This window comes from Aplidium turbinatum, chromosome 4 (genome assembly GCF_918807975.1).
Source record: "Aplidium turbinatum chromosome 4, kaAplTurb1.1, whole genome shotgun sequence".
Taxonomy (NCBI): Eukaryota; Metazoa; Chordata; class Ascidiacea; order Aplousobranchia; family Polyclinidae; genus Aplidium; species Aplidium turbinatum.
In genome coordinates this window covers 10,302,624-10,322,268 of record NC_137475.1, presented here as the reverse complement: position 1 = coordinate 10,322,268, position 19,645 = coordinate 10,302,624, and the positions used below count along the sequence as shown (strand labels likewise).

The window sequence follows — 19,645 nt, the reverse complement described above, 5'->3', positions numbered from 1 at the left end:
TTGAGTTTTTGCACAAAATTACAGTGAGTGACAACTCCGGCGATTTGCTAAGAAGAGAAAGTTTTAAAAAACTCGGCCATCGCAGAAGGAGTAGGGCTGTTCTTTACGCCTTATCTGAAAACTTGGAAGGCAAAAAAAGCAAAGATGGCTGCCTTGATTCTTTTACTAGTGTAAGGAAATTTTATTATTATGATTTGATTTTGCTGTAGCTTCACAGAAGTAGATCTAATTTTTTAACTTACTATGAATTAGTGCAGCGGCGGATGCAGAAAAGGGGGCGATTGCTCCTCCCCTCTAAAACACAGAAAAAGCAACTCTACTCACAGTGTATTTGTAAGGTCGGATTGATGTAGACTGTTGTAGATTACAACTAACCATTCGTATTTTGCCTCGTGCCTAATCATTTCTATTGCTTCTCCTTGCGGTACTATGACGTAGGTAATTGCCCGTTTAAACAATCAAATACCTGCCACGACATTTTACTTGTGTTCAGTGTTCTAGAAGCGTAGCTTGCTTCATACAGCAGATTGTTTAGTAGTGAAGACATTTCAGTTGCATGTAATCTTTAGTTTGTAAGCTGTAGTGTATAATCTCTTTATTTAAGTTAATACCTGCTATCTTATTATGTTGATGTTAACCGCTATGTTTATGTTCAGCTATATCGTGTGTTTTGTTTATTAAACCTTAATTTGAGGATTTGTGATGAATGAGTATGGATTCATAACAATTTAATAAACATGTTGCCTTGTCAGCAACCTTAAATCAACGAGATAGACCAGTTGCATTTTTTTCCCGATCGTTGACAAAAACCGAAAAGCATCACTCTTCGATAGAAAAAGAGGCCGCTGCTATTGTTGAAGCAGTGCGGAAATGGAGCCATTTGCTGGCCGCGCGGCGTTTCAAACTTGTAACTGATCAGCGATCAATCGCGTTTATGTATGATTGCAAAAGTCATAGTAAGTTGAAAAACAGTAAAATTTTGAGATGGCGTGTTGAACTTTCACAATATCAGTATGACATAGTTTATCGACCAGGAAAACTTAACGTGGCACCTGATACCTTATCAAGAGCGTATTGTGCAAGTTTGTCTAGCAATTATTTGTACGAGATTCATGCGAGTCTTTGCCACCCTGGGGTAACAAGAATGCACCATTATATCAAAACAAAGAATCTACCTTATTCGCTCGGCGAGATACGTAAAATGATCTCAGATTGTAATGTTTGTGCTGAAATTAAACCTCGTTTCCACAAGCCGATTCAAACTCCGCTAATAAAAGCTACTCAAGCTATGGAACGCCTAAATATTGATTTCAAAGGCCCATTGCCTTCAGCCACAAGAAACAAATATATATTAACTGTAATCGACGAGTATTCGAGGTTTCCATTTGCGTTTCCTTGTGCAAATATGAATGCCGGAACTGTTATTTCATGTTTATCGCAATTGTTTTCTTTGTTCGGCCTTTGCTCATATATTCATTCTGACAGAGGGCCTGCATTTATGTCAAACGAATTTATATCATTTGCGCACAGCAAAGGAATAGCTCTCAGCAAAACTTCAATATACAACCCTCGATGTAATGGTCAATGTGAAAAATATAATAATATTATTTGGACCGCAGTGCAACTTGCATTAAGAACACGCAATTTGCCCATTTCAAAATGGGAAAGTGTTTTGCCTGACGTATTACATTCCGTACGTTCACTGCTCTGTACTGCGATCAATGTATCTCCCCACGAACGCTTTATGAAGTTTAGTCGGCGTTCCAAGTTGGGATCATCAAGTCCCACTTGGCTCAGTACTCCTGGTCCTGTTCTATTGAAGCGCCACGTTCGCACGAGCAAATATGAACCTGCTGTAGATGAAGTAGAATTAATTCATGCTACTCCAACGTATGCTTTTGTGAGATTACCGAATGGTCGCCAGACTACTGTATCATTGCGTGATGTTGCTCCTGTGGGAGAAAGAAATGCTTTCGAAAATAGCGCAACTGATTCTGACACTTCTGTTTTCATTAATGATCAATCGTACAATGATGAAACCGTTGCAAGCGATTCACCCGTTGATAAAATGCATCACAGCAACGTGAAAGGTGCTGAACCAAACACCGAAGTTGATCATCATTCTGAAGTCAATGAAGAGCCTAACACAAGAGAAGATCCAATGCTGAGGCGTTCTTCCCGCATAAGGCGCCCTCCTGATCGCTTGATGTATGAATGATACAAATACCCATTTGAACTCGATTTCTTGGCAGGGGAGAATGTTGTAGATTACAACTAACCATTCGTATTTTGCCTCGTGCCTAATCATTTCTATTGCTTCTCCTTGCGGTACTATGACGTAGGTAATTGCCCGTTTAAACAATCAAATACCTGCCACGACATTTTACTTGTGTTCAGTGTTCTAGAAGCGTAGCTTGCTTCATACAGCAGATTGTTTAGTAGTGAAGACATTTCAGTTGCATGTAATCTTTAGTTTGTAAGCTGTAGTGTATAATCTCTTTATTTAAGTTAATACCTGCTATCTTATTATGTTGATGTTAACCGCTATGTTTATGTTCAGCTATATCGTGTGTTTTGTTTATTAAACCTTAATTTGAGGATTTGTGATGAATGAGTATGGATTCATAACATAGACCAACGCTTATTATTATTTTTTTTTTAATTTTTCCTTTCTAAGGGTACTTTTTGGATCATCTGCATTATTACAGAAGTGGCCAAAGCTGTTCAAGCAAAAGCCGTGTATAGCAGGGTAGTAAGTGTGAAAAAAATTGTGAATATACAAGCAAATTTATCATGAAGCAGTTTGTTTTATCAAAAACTGCAAATACTTTTCGCATAGACAACTTGTTTTTCCATGCGATCTTTAAGTTACTTAAAAATCTAGGCGGTAAGTTGTTACAACTTGCAGCAATCCGAACTAGTTCTGTTAATGGTCGTTTGTCAAGCATCCACAATATTTAAACCTTAATTACAAAACTATCCTTGAATACAAAAATTCACAATCGTGCATCTTATTAAAAATTAAAAAATATCGTACACAGTAATCGAATAAAATGTCAAAATGCAACCTATGTAAATCACATGGCTTAACGAAAATATGTTTATGCAAGTGATGCATATTATTTACTGTAGATCGCCGGTAACAAAGAATTTGTCTGACAAACGCATTTTCTTGGTGTTTGCAATCGGCGATCTTTTTCACACATTTTAATCTTTAGTTTGAAGAACTTTGGTGCAATGGTTTTCTGTCACATAATTCTTGCAGCAAATAGTTTGATTAGTCAAATAAATACTTTTCATTAGCCTATTTAATTAAGCAGGTTATGTGAATAGGATATACTACGTTATGCAATAAACTGAAGTGCTTTTTCAAGAAACGATTCTATAGCTTGGATCTTAGGATATAAATGCGATAAAATGGATTAGAGTTTAGGCCAATGCGATTATCCAGAATGCAGTTAACTGGATTCTCCTGCACACCAAACAAAATAGAAAAGCCATTCGTGTCTCATAATTAGGCCACTATCGCATTAGTGCATAACATCAAGTACACCAGCTGTTAAAAACTGAAAACTATTATCGCACTGCTCAGGATCGATGAGAAGATAATCTGGGCCTGGTACCAGTGACATTCTCCGTCCCCAACTAACAGAATAATAATCGAATCTTAACTGCCCTAATTGCTAATTCACAAGTCGTTCAACAATAACAATAATAATAGTCTTGTTCTATTTTGGCGTACAGTATATACTGCAATCACAGATGAAACACAACAGTGACAATTATTTTTTTGTAATTAAGTTTGCTCTTTAGTGCTTATTTGGCCGACGGAACACCGCACCTCCTCAATATAAGCCAACTGAAAAACGAACTTCATGCTTCACCATTCTTCACTTTGGTACCGGCAAAACCATTTGGGATTGGTTGGTTATGGCAGTAACTCTTTACGTCATTTTCGTTGTGCCTTTCTCCGCTGCGTTGCAGGTCAGCAAGTTTGGTAAAATACAGTTTATGTTATAATTAGAGGACAGCAAGGTAGAAATATCCAATTCAAAACTACATCAGTTTTTCTTATCCATCGTTCCGTTGCTTGGCTACAGCAAAATCAATCGACTGTGGTTCATTTGTTGACATGGGTTAGAAAGTAGACTGCTTGTGAACAACTAGTTGACAGTAGCCTACGGACAGAGGTGAGAGGTGGGCATCATACATACTCCAAAACTACCCACTACTTCTACTCGGGATAAAATAGTGCCCGCTTCCGCTACTCGAGCTAAAGTGGACTGCGCTACCGCTACTTCTCCCGATTCTTTTGTCTTAACTTAAACTGACACTGGAAGCACTTTGTGACGTCCAAATGACCTTGACAACGGATGATATCGTTCATTTACGCTGCCATCATTTCAACGTCGTTATAGAATTAAAAAACACATTCTAGGACTAGGTGAAATTTACTGTTACTCATCTTTCAAAAACACGAGCATTTCAAAATGCGAGTCTCTCAAGTCCTGCCCGATTTGTCTTCAGCAGCACGTCTTTTCCAACGGAGAAAGATCTCTCCACTGCAGCTTTGGAAGGAATGAGGGTGCTGCATTTAATAGTAATAGTTTTGTTTGGCGTTTTCACACTTGAAGCTCGTTGTCTTTTAGCCTGTTTTTAAATATATTTCAAGATTGGTAAATTGTGTTGAAACCACCGGGTAGTGCAGTCCATGGACAGTCTAAAACCAAATGATCAACAGTTTGCTTGCTTTTTTCGTAATTTGGACCAAATGCTATCAAACTGTCATATTATGAATCCAAACTGATGTTAAGGTTTAAAGTCTTTTTAAGGATACGAAACTACCAGAATTAAACTCCGGGAGGGATTTCTCAGTCCAAGAATAAAGATTAAAAAAAATTTGCGAGATGTTTTTACTAGTCGATAAGAAGTTGTTTTTCTAATGATGGCTGATGTTACTTGGTAAATCAGATTGGTGTTCTGCATCAGATAAAAATTGTAAGAGAAAATCTGTTACAATAATGAAGAGATCCAGTTATTTTAATAGTATTGTAAAATTAATGTGGTGTTCAAAGTAATTTTAATGTCTTATATTCTCCGCAACATCCTTTTTCGTGAAAGGAAGTCTCACGAGCGAGATTTGAGCTTGATTCTTTTGTGCTTGTGTAGCTTACTGAACCACTCTGCTTTTTTAAGTAACTTCAAAAACTCTTACAACTGTCAGAAGATGTTAAATTACTGCAAAAGAAAGTAATTTTGTCTGCCGGAAGGAGTTGTTCTTTATGTGAAGGGTTGCCATTTGTATTCTTAGTCTGTGGAAATTATGGATACAAATTCAACGGAGGGAAGTACTGGGCAACATAATGCAGAAACACATGGAAACACAGCCCTTCTTGTGTTTGATATATCGGTTGAAATTGTGTTTATTATGGGTAAGTTTTTTCATGAAGTAATTTCGTGTGGTTTTGTTATTTGCTTGTGAAAAGAAATCGGTTGCTAGTCAAGAGTTTTCTATATCGATAGTATTCTTAAATATTATAAGTTTTATTACAAAAGTTATGCAGTAGACCACAAGGCTAATACAGAAATGCAGAGAGAAATGGAGAAGGTTGCATAATTAATCGATTAGACTTTTTCATGTCTCAAATAACCAATGAAATAACGAAATAATGAAACAACGAAATAAGTTGCGCAAAGTGAAAAGAAAAAAGAAAAAGATAAATCAAATAACAGCAACCTGCATGCTGCAATCATTGTGGAATGCTTATAAGTTTTAGAATATTTTAATCTATTACATTGGTGTGCAACTATTCCTTCTTGTTAAAGAATTCGTCACTTTTACATTAACTTAGCCCGCAAGTGATTTTATTCTGCCTAAGTGTATAGTTTGCTGTAGCTTTTTCACATACTAGATGATGCAAATTATTGATTGGAACTCTGTACTAAATTGAAAATCAGCTTTTTGTATTAACTCTTCAGTGTAATCTCATTTAAAAACATTCGTTGTAATCTTCATTGTAACATAAAATGATCGACTTTTTGCTTTACTGTAATTCATTTGTATTCTGCAAAGTAGCCCTACTGCACTGTCCTCATATGTCAAATGAAATTGTCAGTTGTTGACAAGACCACGGCCACACTTTTAATTTAATTCTTAACCAGCTTGTAGTGCTTTTAGAGGTCAGTGGAGATTACTGTCCACAGTTAATGCTAAAAGGAGTCTCAAATAACTTTGCCAACAATGTCTTTGATGTCCTTCTACTAATATTTAATTTAAACTTGGACGTCGCGTGTGTTCTACAATGGATGATTGGTCACGAAGTTGGTGACAAAGAAAGTTGGATTTAAATCTGAGTTTACTAAATTCAAGGAGAGCTGTCTGTTGTATCGTTTGGGCAGTCCTTGACACCGCATGGATAACGCAAAAAGCACCGTACAATTTACAATGCTTAGCCTTACATCTTATTGTTCAAAGATCAATTAACTTTTATTAAAGGAAATTTTAGGCAAAAATATTTCGAAACGAAATGAACTTATGTACTTATGTATAGATTTGCTCAGCAGAACATTTTGCTTAACTGTGTTTTGATCAAATGAAATCATTTTGGAACAGCCTTAACGGCTGGAATATTTCTCGCGATATTCAGAATAATTTTCATTTGGCGCCAACTTTCTGAAAATTGCAATCACCTTGCTTTCTTACAATACAGTGTCAATCAACTATGTCCAAATAACATCTAACTTTTGTGTTAAACAATAATTATTATTAATAATACAAAAAAGTGCTTAATGCCAAACAAAAAAGCCAAGCAGAGCGAATTGGATCAAAAATAGTTAGGCTATACTTAAGTCGAAGAAACGGAAGTCTCCATCTTCCAGCAATCTAAGTAGTCAGACTTGGAATTTCTCAATGTGGAGAGAAAAAAGTTTTCTCTGCCTATAAAATGTTGAATAGTAGTTTTATTATATATTTCTGGAAACTTCCTTGGTTTCATATTATCTGAATTCTCTCTAAAACTTCTACAGCCTGTTTCACCCTAAATGGGGAATCATCATAAGGTCCTTATTCAAATAGAATCATATAATCTATATTAGAATTTATGTGGTTTTGTTTGAATATAATAGAATCATATTCAAATAGAATCAAATAGATTCTATTCCCCCTTTTAGGGTGAAACAGGCTGTAGAGGCTTTACATATAGAGAGTAGTAACTATATTTGATGTTTTGTTTGTCGTATCCAGGATTACACCCGATGGTTGAAGACTTAGATTAAGTAGACGGGAAGGCAAAGAAGCCAATCTTAATATATATTTGATGTGACTTTAGTGTTATGTATTTTTAGATATCCTATTGACTTTTCGCACTACGTTTGTCAACAAGTCAGGATGGGTCATATCCGATGCAAAACGAATTGCCATACATTATCTTAAGACGTGGTTTGCCATTGATTTCATTGCGGCCATTCCAGTAGATATTTTGTCTCATCTCTTCGATTTGGGGGACGTAAGTGCAGTTCTGGACCTACGTTTTATTTATATAAATTACTCATTGAAGCGATAAGTTTTAACAAGTTTTTCCTCCAAATTGTATGTTGTAGGATGACTCAGCGGATATGGTGCTTGCTTTCCAATCATGAGATCCTGGTTCTTCTACCAGCCAAAGCTGGTAGTTGAAAAGCAACGCTTATAAAGTTAATCTACTTTCTTTAGTGCAGAAGGGTTAGCTTCTTAATGAGAACCATTTATTCATCCCCTAGATGTTTGGATTTAAATCAGGTCTAAAACTAATGCATTAGTTTGTACATGATTATTGCAAAGTTGCCTTTTCACATCATTTCAACGTCCGACGACTTTCAAACAACGTTAAAATGCAACTTAAACTATCCGGAATTGCCAAGTAACTAGTTGTTTCCAAGCGAGCAAAGACTGGTCGGTTTACGTCCCTTCAACACGACCACACCTTGCAGTGGACAACTATGTAGAGATATGAAAAAATGTACTTTTGTGGTTTGGTCTGGAGTGAGCAATGGATATCACTTGAAAATCGATATTCTTTTCATCAGTAACCTATTCGACAACGTTTCAGGCTTTCCATTTTGATCTGTGCAAGCATACCGTACATGAAATATCATCATCGTTTAGTTCAGGGGTGACGAACCTTTTTGCGGTCGCGGGCCACTTTGTCAATTACACATGAGTTATCGGGCCACACAACTTTTTAATCGTAACCTACTATGAAATCTTTTAGAAGCGACTCAAGATATTATTCATGAAAAGTAACAAACGGCAGATGAAAGTAATAAAAACCACACAGTTGAAATTATCTTGCGCAGAATCGAAACATACAACAGTAAAAAACAAATCAACTTGAGCAAAAAAGATAGAGCAACAGTACTTGCAGTCTTGCACTGATAATGAAGACAGTTTAATTTTCGAAGCGTTTGCTGTCATATGAGTATGATTTCTTCTTTTTTTGGCTCTATCCTTTTTGCTCAAGTTGACTAAATGTTTCGACCATTATGCTCCGAAACAACAAATCAGTTAATGAAATTTCTTTTTCAAACAACAAACAAAAGCCCATGCGAATCATACAGCTGAAGCTATCTAATGCAGCATTGAAGCATAAAATATTAAAAAATAACATTGAAGCATTGAATTTTTTTGCTTAGTGGGATTTTTGGTAAGTTTTTTGCTTGACTAAGCGTTCAATATTAATAGACGTTCAATATTAATAGACGTATTAATAGAATTAAGCGGTCTAATATTAATAGACGATGTGGCAACTCTCAACAGCATGATAAGATTTTCATCTGTCATCCTCGACCTGTAACAACTTAAGAAAATAGCCAAGGAAAGGTGTACTAGTGAAGGCATAAAACAGCTTTGAAATGTCTTTTGTCTTTAATGCATGAGCGATTGCTAAATTGGTTTGCCGGCCGCACAAAATTCTTTGACTGGCCGCAGGTTCGTCACCTCTGGTTTAGTTAATGTGCTGGTAATATGCAAGATACTCCGACGACCGACTTTCGACACAGCAAAATTTTTAAACTTCTGTCTCAACGACTTGGAAGCTGTGCTTTTTTCTTGGAATGATATAATCAACTACACTCGTAGGAAAGCAATAAAGCAAAGGCTAAAGACTCCTCTTTAGCCTAATTGTGATGGACTAACATTGTTGAAAAGGAGCGATCTTCCTGGCATCAACACTACCTGACTACTCACTACAGAACAGCGAGCATTGTGTCTCGCTAACCATACCGGTGTAGCCTCCACACTAGCCATAAAGACTTTTCCAAAAACATGTGTTTCTCGGCAGTCGAGTGTAGCAGGAACTCAGCGATAGACACGTGTTTCGCCCATGAGGCTGGGCTCATCAGTACCGCACCACTAGTTCCTGCCATAGTTCTCAGCCGCTGCTTTTGTCAGTCAATTGAATTCTTATCTTTGTGGAAAGAAAACAACTAAACCAACTGTCGCCAAGGATATGTACTGTTGAAAAAGGAGCGATCTTCCTGGCGTCAGCACTACCTGACTACTCACTATAGAACAGCGAGCATTGTGTTTCCCTAACCATTGTAACCATTGTAACATTGTAGGCTATTGTAATGACTTTAGCTAGTAAAAAAAAAACTTTGCACCCACTTTTTATTTCAGGTCGCCCAACCGCTAGCCCTCCTTAAAACGGTTCGTCTGTTACGATTAGTTCGGCTTTACCATAGAGTAGACCGTTGGACCCAATACAGTGCTGTCCTCCTTTGCATGTTAATGCTCATGTTTTCTCTATTAGCCCACTGGTTAGCTTGTGTATGGTTCACAATAGGATGGAGTGAAGCTAAAACGCAAGCGGTGACTGGGGTCGGTAGGTTTTTATCTTTTTTCTTCTTTTTTTTGGACCTATTAACATTTGATTGGCTAATATTGGATGTTCTACCTACGTAAAATGTATTAGGCTTACATTTTGGGAACTTTTCTTTTTGTAAACTTCGAAATTATTTTTTAACATAAAATTTAAGATTTTACAAATCATTTTCACTTGTTAAAATTCATTATTTGTTGTAATGATTAAACGAATTTTAAGAAGTTTTTTTTTAAAACTAGCATCACGTTTCAATAAAACTTAAACAAGCTTAACAATATCTCAAATTTTAAAACAATTAATTTTTATTCTCAATTTAAACATTTCAATTTGATATTTGATGCTTTATAGTTTATATCAATGGTGTAGTGAATCCACTTATGTACAAAATTGCAACCGAAGACTTGTCACTTTCGTCATCTCACTGGTCAATTTTTGTAGGCTGGCTCTACGAGTTAAGCGACGCCATCAACACACCATTTTACAGCAACGGTACCGGAGGGCCCGACCTCAACAGTGCTTACATCACTTCCCTCTATTTTACTTTAAGCAGCTTAACGAGCGTTGGATTTGGAAATGTATCAGGAAACACAAACAAAGAAAAGATCTTTTCAATCTGCGTTATGATCATTGGAGGTAATAAGATTTGAATTTTTTGAACAATTTAACAAATTCTATCCAAAATGATTGCCTATCAAGGGAAAAGCACCACTCTGTTGTGGTGTGTAAACTGTAGGCTATATGCTAAGTTGTTACAGGTATAAAACATATTTTTGTGTCATTTTTGGCATTTCTCAGCAGGGAATTTTTGCCATCTTGATTTATTGTAAAGATCTTTATCTTCCGATTGGGAAAACTTCTTTGAAAGCTTAATCCTAGCAGTTTTGCATACTGCACTTGCAGAGACTTTAGACTGCTGACACAGACGGTCACCGAGGTTGGCAGAATGAGGTTTCCGCTTGTTGTTGAAGTGTTGTTTGTGAATTATTCCATCCACTGAGTGATTTTGAATGCAGATTGCAGAGTTGTTCTTGATGTACGATGCTCAAGCGCACATACTCTGAAAGTCGAAACAGTTCCGTTTAATTTTTCCGTTTCTTTGTTAATAAAGTCGAGAGCTCATTTCACTCCTGCCTCATATGCGAAATCATTATACATACAGATTGTCGTGACACAGCTGTAGTGGCTCATTTAGCCGCTGATGTACCCATCAGTACAAAATGTACACGTAATATCCGTATTTTTTCGATCGATGCTAATTATGCTTTCTGTAGAAAGCTATTAAAATGCAGCTGTTAAATCTTTTCATCGTTGTTACAATGGTTCTCAACTATTTTATTAAAGATAACTTTATTTATCACACAAAAATTCACTTCAAAGTAAACTGCACTGATGGTTAAAATTAGTTCAAATTTTTGCCGACGAATACTGTTTTAGTGACAAAATTGTAATTTTAAGCTCATCATAATTGTTAAGACAATTACGATAAAGGCTAATTTAAAGATTAAAATAATGCTTTCTATCATTTTATAACTTTTTCTTACTATTCATTGTACAGTATAATGTAACAAAAGAAGGAGAATTTTTCAATCAAACTAGATGTCTAAAAATATTCCATTAGCTTTGCAAGTTATTGTTTTAACTTTATTTTTGTTTTAGCTTTAATGCACGCTGTCGTGTTTGGAAATGTTACAGCCATAATACAAAGAATGTATGCAAAGCGATCGCAATACGACATCAAAGTCAGAGACTTGAAGGACTTTATTAAAGTGCACAGGTTTGTCGCTAAATTAGGCCATTTTTTGTAAATTTTTGTCGACAAATTTGCATTCTTCTTCATTGCTTTGAGACTTGGTAGATCTACTTAAGGAATTTTAATGTCTGTGTAGATTTCGTTCTTTATCATAAGCAGTTGTTTTTTGTTGTTGTTTATAGACTACTTTCTTTGAGAAACGCTTATTTTATGACTTTTATCTGTTTTCTAGTTTTTCTTTGCAGGCTATTCTTTAACGAGCTCTTTTTCCCACTTTTACTACTTTTTTTAAAGTTAATTTACATATTAAAGCTCTCCAAACTTTTCACCAGTAATTTGTTTTTTTGTGTGAATATTTGAAAATCAACTTCTGAGGGTAGGCTACCTTCATTACTTGATCATCTGCAAATCTTTTTTTTTCCAACTCCAGGGTAGTTCAGATTTCCAGAGCTTCTTTGGCCATAACAGAACATAATAAAAAACGCATTTTAATCTCTTCCAGCAATACTCCCAGACAGCCACTTTATCTGGCCCAGGTCTGGTCAGATCCGTGCCCGATCTGGTAAAGATCTGGACTAGATAAAGTGGCTGTCTGAGCTAGTTTTTTATTTCTTTCAGCTGCACCCACAAAAATCGATTTGATTCGTGTTCAGTAAAAGCAATTATTTTAAAAATTTTACAGTAAAGTCTCAGTGTTGTTGTTGATATGAAATAATCTGTTGCATTTTAGCTGATCGAAAGTTTTCTTAAAATTCCAAAACAGACCAATACCCAAACTAAATTTCATTAACGAGAGTCAACTTTCGTTTCTACAGTAGCCTAATATTGACATCAAAATCTTCAACATCATCCAACATTATCTTGAAGTAGGCTATTATGTCCATGTGATATCAGAATGACTGTTTTGTGTTTTTTCCTGTCTCTGACAGATAAACCATTGACGGATTAACTGATTTGAAAATTGCATCGAACTCTCACTGTTATTCAATGTTTGATTAACGTAGGATAATATGTTGCAACTTAAACTAGAAAACTGTCCAGGTTCTGTGTGATTGTTGGACTTGAAGATAAAAGGTTTTTGAGGTCATATTACTTCGGCTAATTTAAAAAGAAAGCTTTAACTATTTTCTGAACATGTTAATTGTCTAAACAGTGAAAATATAACCCATTCCTAAGTAATGTTCAAACGTAGTGCATATTTCAATTAATGGATTTAAATATTTGATTTTCTTGTCTTTGGGCTGTGACCTTTTCCAAAAATAATAAATTTCAATAATTTCCATTTAAAAGCTGTTATATCTTCAAGGCACTTTTATGTTTAACTCAATTCATTTACATTTAGACTAAAAGCTTTTTCATTTTCAAACTAAATACTTGAAATTTATAATAGAAATTTAGACTTCTTTCATTTCAGAATATCTAAAGAAACAAAAGGTCAAATGATCGGCCATTTTCAAAATACTTGGCAAGCTAACGGTGGAGTAAATGCAACAAAGGTTCTTATGTAACTTTTAATCTATTAGTTAGAGATATATAAGTGTTTTTTACATTGCTGTAAAGTAAATTCCCTTTTCATACGCTGTAAGTTTCAACGGAATTTTTGTTGTCATTTTATAGTAAAAATTAAAAAAATTACAAATGCCAATCACATTTTGAATAATGCGTTTGAAATAAGCTTCATACACTACATTTCAAGCTTACTCAGTCAGCCATGGCCAACTTTTCAAGTTTGAATGCAAATGAATGCAGTTAATCTGGCTTAAGCTTTCACAAACGGTGCGTTTTTTCCGGAGAAAAATGCAATTTGTCAGGACAAAACTTTGATCATCAGGATTATAAAGAACACGCTTACGTGGTATGAGTCAGTCAACTGTAATGTACTGACAGACTTTTTAATTTAGGTTTATTGAGCCAAAAAAAGACTTGATCTATTAAATGAAAAAGCTGCCGCAAAAAACAGCCATCGACCGATATTGATTCCATTACTAAAGACTTTAGTTCTGACAAAAATGAACTCCGTATTAAGAATAACAATTATTGTGAGACACCGGTGCTTTTTATAAACTTAGAGCTAGTAAAAGATAAATAAATCAGAGTACGTTTTTCAAGTTAAAGTATTAGATGCACAAACGTTACATTCAGAACATTTAGTGTTTTTCAAGTGAAACGGTTGACTCAATTGCTTACTGTATTAAATTTTGCACTGCATAGATAAAATTTACGAAATAGCGTTAAATTCATGTAGCCTAGTAACGTATTCTTGTAAGTTTTCACAAAAGTTCAATAATGAACTCACACCACCAAACCCTATTCTATGAAATAGCTGCTGTGAATTCTGCTGTCGAAATTTTGCTTGTCACAAAGCTCGCTTGCAGACAATAGACAACGACATAGATGGCCTTTTCCATGTCTAATATTTGCGTATCAAGTTTTGATGAATGTTTTAAAGATGTTATCACATTTTTTGAAGGTTTTAAGAGATTTCCCTAAAGACATCCAAATCGAGGTGGCTGTACAAATCTACAAAGAAGTTTTGAATCTTCCCGCCTTTGCAAAAGGGCCAAAGGTACATAAGACATCAAAATCATTAATAAAATGTGAACTAAAAATCTTAAGATGTTGGAAATTTTTGCTACTACATTTGAATATCAAATAAGCTATGATAAGCGAAATCTTTAAAGTTGCTACTATTTGATTTAACAGTAGGAAAAAAACAAGTCATTGCCTTGGAAGATAATCAATACGCCGTGTTTAGAAATGCAGTATTTTGCAGTGAAGACGTTAATTTACATGAAAAAGTACAGTATATCAGTTGATTGCAATATGTTGCACCTATGAAGTGGCCTACTGTCATGGAGTTGAAAGTTTAGAAAAGTGTTGCACACTCAGTGTAAAAGAAATCGCGAGGGTTTTTTCATAAAACTAAGTGTGCACCATAAATTGGGAGCTACATAATGGGAGCTTGCTATCAGTTTTTCTCGTTATATTTTTAGTGCCAAAAGAGAGAAGTAATGTAAATTTCCTATAAAGGTTTTGTTTCTGCATAAAGGACAAAGTGGAGAGTTTTTATTGAACATGATACAGTGGCTCTGACTGTAGTTACAAAACAACACTAAGAACAACACGGTATTTATTATTTCAAAAAACAGAAAAAGAAAACTTCGAGCCTTTTCGGCTTACAAATTATTTTTTTTTGATGCATCTCACCTCAATGACCTATTTATGACCCATAGAGTGGCGATCTCAAAATCGTTAAATGTACGTTCTCTACCCCGTTTGGTCAAGTTAAAGTCACTATGAAACTACAGTTTGTACCAGCTTCAGGTGTGGCTTTTGGATATGAATGTGCTCTCGATTATTATCCTTCCATAAGTTTGTATTAAAACTACGATTTTTATCAGGGGCATAGCTACGGAGGGCTTGGGGAGAACTCGCGCCCCAACTTTTCTTGCCCCCTAAAATATATTTTAATACTACTACAACGTTTTAATACCATTATGATTCATGTTGAATGACGTTTGCCCCTCTCAACAGTTGCTTTTGTCCCTATAAAATTTTCTTTCTAGCTCCGTCACTTATTTGTACAGTTTCAAAAGCAAAATCTAACTGTACTGAAACTACGGGTCCTTGAAATATTTGAGTTACTAATATGAATCTAGATTTTTTTTAGCAACAAATTTTGTATTTTTTAAGGGATTTAGTCGGCTCATTTCACTTCACATCCACCGTCGCAGAGTAGGACCTGACGATTACATTGTTTACGCCGGAGACCCTCTCTTGTCGGTGATATTTCTTTGCGATGGAGCACTGGATGTAGTCAAGGACGGCTACTGTGTTGGAATGTTGAGTGAGAATTTTCAACAGAAACTATTGCCAGCCGAATTTATAACCTTATATTTGCATAAAAATGTCGCCAAATACGTCAATAGCACAATAGCATTTTGTGTAAATTACAGTAATATTGCAATAAAAATCTTATGCCGCAAAATATTTATAAACGAAGTAGATAATTGAAACACACAAATGGACTTGCGGTAATTTGATCAAGAAAGTCTGGTACCGGTCAACTTAGTCATTGAACTGTCTTCCTTGTCCTTTGCAAAGTTTTATCCGTTGTTTCGTGATCGTTTACTCAATAAAACTTGGCAACTATGTTAAGCGTATGTAAGTCTGATAATGTTTGCATTCTTTCTATAGCCGAAATTGTAATCTTGGAAATCCAAATAGGTTGCAATAGACTAGTGAAAATCTATAAAAACTGGCACTTATGTTTAAAATTTATCACGTATATATGACGCGAGTTTTTATTTCTTAATATTACTATGCAATCAATAAAGCTTTTAAAGATTCCAAAGACAGAAATACTTCGCATTAACAACATAATTTAACGTTACGTTTCATGAAACCGTACTACAAAGTATTTTGTTTTGATTTAGCCAAAGGAGATGTTTTGGGTGCTGACGTTGAAGGGCCACGTCATCAGCCAATGATATCACAGGCTGACGTCAAAACTACGTATCCATGTGAACTGGAGTGTATTAGCATCAGTGGGATTACTGAAGTACTGGATGTGTATCCGGAGTATGCGGAGGAATTCATTCAGCATATGAAGTAACTTAAGAAAATGTTATCATGATAAAAGTCGCGTGAATAAATTCACTATCTAAGAAACCATAACTGCCCGTTTTACCTAACAATAAACATTCAAAAGATTTTTTTTTATATAATTTTCTTTGAATAAGAACAAATGGATTTTATTTTCATAAAAACCTTACCTTTTTAGGGCGAAACAAGGTTGTGGAAGTTTCTTTGATAAAAACTTATTTCATACTCTTGAATTTGCTTGTAGTATTGAGGAATTTTTGTCGTAATGCGTCATGGCAAAGTTATTTATACCATCTTCTTAATAAATAACGTTTATTGCCATATGGTTCTTATTAACTTGACGGACAAAAACAGTTGCCTGTCATAACAAGCCAATGGATGAATCAAATGGTCTAGGTTCGTTTCTTACCCTGAAGGACAGCCCAGTTTAGCAGGACGTTTTCAGAATAATTAATAGTACCCAGTGAACTAAGCACTTTGATAAACACTGAAATGCAGAATTCGCTGAACCAGAGCATTTAAATGAGATTCCAGTGCTAAATGTTTCTCGCTCAGTTTACGTGCTTTAGTTACGGTATGTGTATAACCTATCCCTTGGTGTATTTTTAAACATAATACCAATTAGATACTATTCTACTGTAATAGCCTACATAAAGGTTTTAGAAAGTAGTAGCTGTATTTGAGGCATTCGCTATGACGTCCGCGTTTTATCGCTTCTACCTTTTTCTAGACCTCTGCTCTGTTTGTCATATATTGTTTTTTTACGCTGTGATGGTCAGAAATAAAAACAAACTCAACTGAATTGAACATTGTGAAGTCAGTAAGTTTAACAAATACCTTGCTTTTATAGATCTGATTTTTCGTTCAATTTGTGGGAACCTGTCAGCGATCCTCAAGCTTATGGTGAGTATTCGTATGGATGATAATTACAAAAAAGAATAAATGTGTTTGAACAAGAGTCAAGCCCGCGACATGGTTTTCTATAGATCTGATTCCATTACTTGTCAAGTGAGACAGATAAATTGTGCTCTGTGGAGTCGATTTGATTGTATTTGTTCCTGTTATCGATTTTAATCTCAAAGGGCATTTTCAATCAAGGTTAGACCAATGAAATATATTCTTGTCATTTTGTTTTTCTATCTGTATAAGCTCTTTTGTCTGCAACCTGAGATCTAAATTTGACTGTGGGCCGAAAGAACATGGTTGAGATGAAATAAATTCAACTGGATGGATTTATCTTTTCTATACTGGAATTATTTACCAGTTTTCGGACACTATTGTCTGTTTTTAACTTATGAAGAAGTAACTTCCATTTTAAGCTACAGTTGACTTTCTGGATCTGTTTTGTATTTGATTTATTAAAAAAGACTAAACAACCCGAACTGTATTTTGGAGTTTTTATTGATTAAAATAGTGTTTTTTTTTGTTTTTTTTTAATTTTTTACTAATTTTATATTTTTTAACAAAAAATAGTGTTTTTATTGATTGAAAGTAAAGGAAGGTAAAATAAATAAATAAAAAAGCTTCGATTTCCTTTGATTTTTCATAAACATTTATGCAAAAGATTCCGAGTCACTGGATGAAAGTAACTCAATCAAAACGAACCCTGAGAAGTGGTCGGCGTCAGGAGCCGAATTGTCCAGACAAAATGAAAACAACACCTCGTTTGTATCAGATGATATCAACATATCTCCAGGTAAAATTATCCACTATTTTTACAACCTTGATGTTGGGCTAATAAATCCTATTTGATAAATTTGGTAATCTTTTTTGTCGTTTCACGTGGACTTAGAAGATTTGATGTGCGTTGATCAAGCACACTCTACAAAAGTTGACACATTGTTGACTAATTTTGATCTTTCTTTGTTTGCGAAGTCAGAACGTAAAATTCACTTGCAGCTAATGCTATAATCAAATGATTTCTCCTGCCCGCTGAACAAAAAAACCTTCTCAAACTACGTTTTCCTTGATGGTTTTTCAAGAAGTTTTGAAGAAAATATGCCAATTTCGGAAGCATTTATTACAATTCTGCTCTGCCTATGCAACACTTACTTGTGTAAATATAAAGTTTTTTTATATTATTTGTAAGTGACCAAAATTTATCCATAATAATCTTGGTTATGGGTACTGGTGCAGATCTTTCGAAATTTAGCCAAATGCACAGCATGTAGTTGTTTTCATAAAACCAGCGCAAATATGACATTACATTAGTAAACAGTAAATCAGAAGATTTTACATTCAATGTATTTTGAACGACATTTTTGATTCAGGTGTGCCACAGGGACCGAACTTTATCAGTGCCACAGCGTGCTACGCTTGAAAAAAAGGATGTGAGGCACTGCAATAGGGCCGTGCAGTTTACTAGTTGTTGCTGCTTCACCGCAGTGATGTTGTACAATGCTATCTCATGAAGTATGACAGTTTTAAAATGAAACTACAATACAGCAAAGTTAAAGTAAAAAAAGTCTCCCAAAATTTTGCCACCTTCAGCAAGAAGCCAATCGCTGCATAGCAGACACAGGGATTGGTTGGCTTTCTTGTATTCTTGCCCATTAAAGGAAAGTACTTAAGCACTTCGCTTGGATGCAACAAAAACCGCAAAGTGGGTATCAAAAAGAACTCACACATGCTGTATGGGATCGCTCGTAAACAAGATGGAGCCTAGAGGGAAGCTGAGAAAAAACAGAGGGGCTATACCGCCTGCCTCCCCACACAAATGTAGCATCTATACTCTTCTAACCTGTAGAAATCCTTCCAAAATACTGTATTTTTTACATAAAAAATTTCTCCAGTCGTTCTGTTTTAGCGATGTTTGATCCCCTGGCACAAAACTGATGCCATGGCTAATAATGGGTATCAATGATGGATATAATATCTTTGTAAATTTAAGTGGAGATTACGTTCTCGTGTTGTAGTACCTTATAAAAAGTCTTCGCTAATCGTCCGAGCTATCATCTAATTTTCATAAAAAAGGCAATTTGAATTATTGTGCTAACGATGAAAACTAGAATATATGTTCTGAGTGTAATAATCAGAGAATTTGCATCATATATCGATTGGTATGACAGGCCACTCAACCACATGCGTTTTCTGCGTTTTTACGACATTATTGAACGGAAAAAAACTAATTACTGTAAAATTAAATTTTCGCTCAAAATAAATTCATGAGCTAATCGTTTCATTAACTTCAAGTAAATTGTCATTTGGTGAAAGAAAGAAAAGTTGATATCAGTTCAAACTGCCAATTAATTAGTTTCTGATGTATTATGCGGTTGAGGCTCATCATTGGCTTGCATAAATCTTTCATAAAGATCTTTATTGAGTTCATTATCTACTACGGCATTATTTCTTTTGCGTGAATAGATTAAGATCGAAGCTTGGCCTCTGCAGAACAGTACCAATTTTGCTCTGAAACTTCTGGTTAAATAAT

The 19,645-nt window shown here is 35.2% G+C and overlaps 1 protein-coding gene across 1 annotated transcript in view; it reads left to right on the top strand.

Annotated features, from left to right (window-relative positions):
* The window catches only part of LOC145768891 (uncharacterized), a 33,018-nt gene that overhangs the window by 6,154 nt on the left and 7,219 nt on the right, over window positions 1–19,645 (top strand). Inside the window, exons 5-17 of the mRNA XM_082580497.1 lie at window positions 25–170; window positions 3,814–3,984; window positions 5,312–5,432; window positions 7,345–7,505; window positions 9,656–9,860; window positions 10,299–10,493; window positions 11,517–11,634; window positions 13,025–13,106; window positions 14,081–14,176; window positions 15,304–15,457; window positions 16,047–16,221; window positions 17,066–17,118; window positions 17,780–17,911. Coding sequence (XP_082436623.1) covers window positions 25–170; window positions 3,814–3,984; window positions 5,312–5,432; window positions 7,345–7,505; window positions 9,656–9,860; window positions 10,299–10,493; window positions 11,517–11,634; window positions 13,025–13,106; window positions 14,081–14,176; window positions 15,304–15,457; window positions 16,047–16,221; window positions 17,066–17,118; window positions 17,780–17,911 — 1,809 coding nt within the window. The remainder of the gene's footprint in view (window positions 1–24; window positions 171–3,813; window positions 3,985–5,311; window positions 5,433–7,344; window positions 7,506–9,655; window positions 9,861–10,298; window positions 10,494–11,516; window positions 11,635–13,024; window positions 13,107–14,080; window positions 14,177–15,303; window positions 15,458–16,046; window positions 16,222–17,065; window positions 17,119–17,779; window positions 17,912–19,645) is intronic.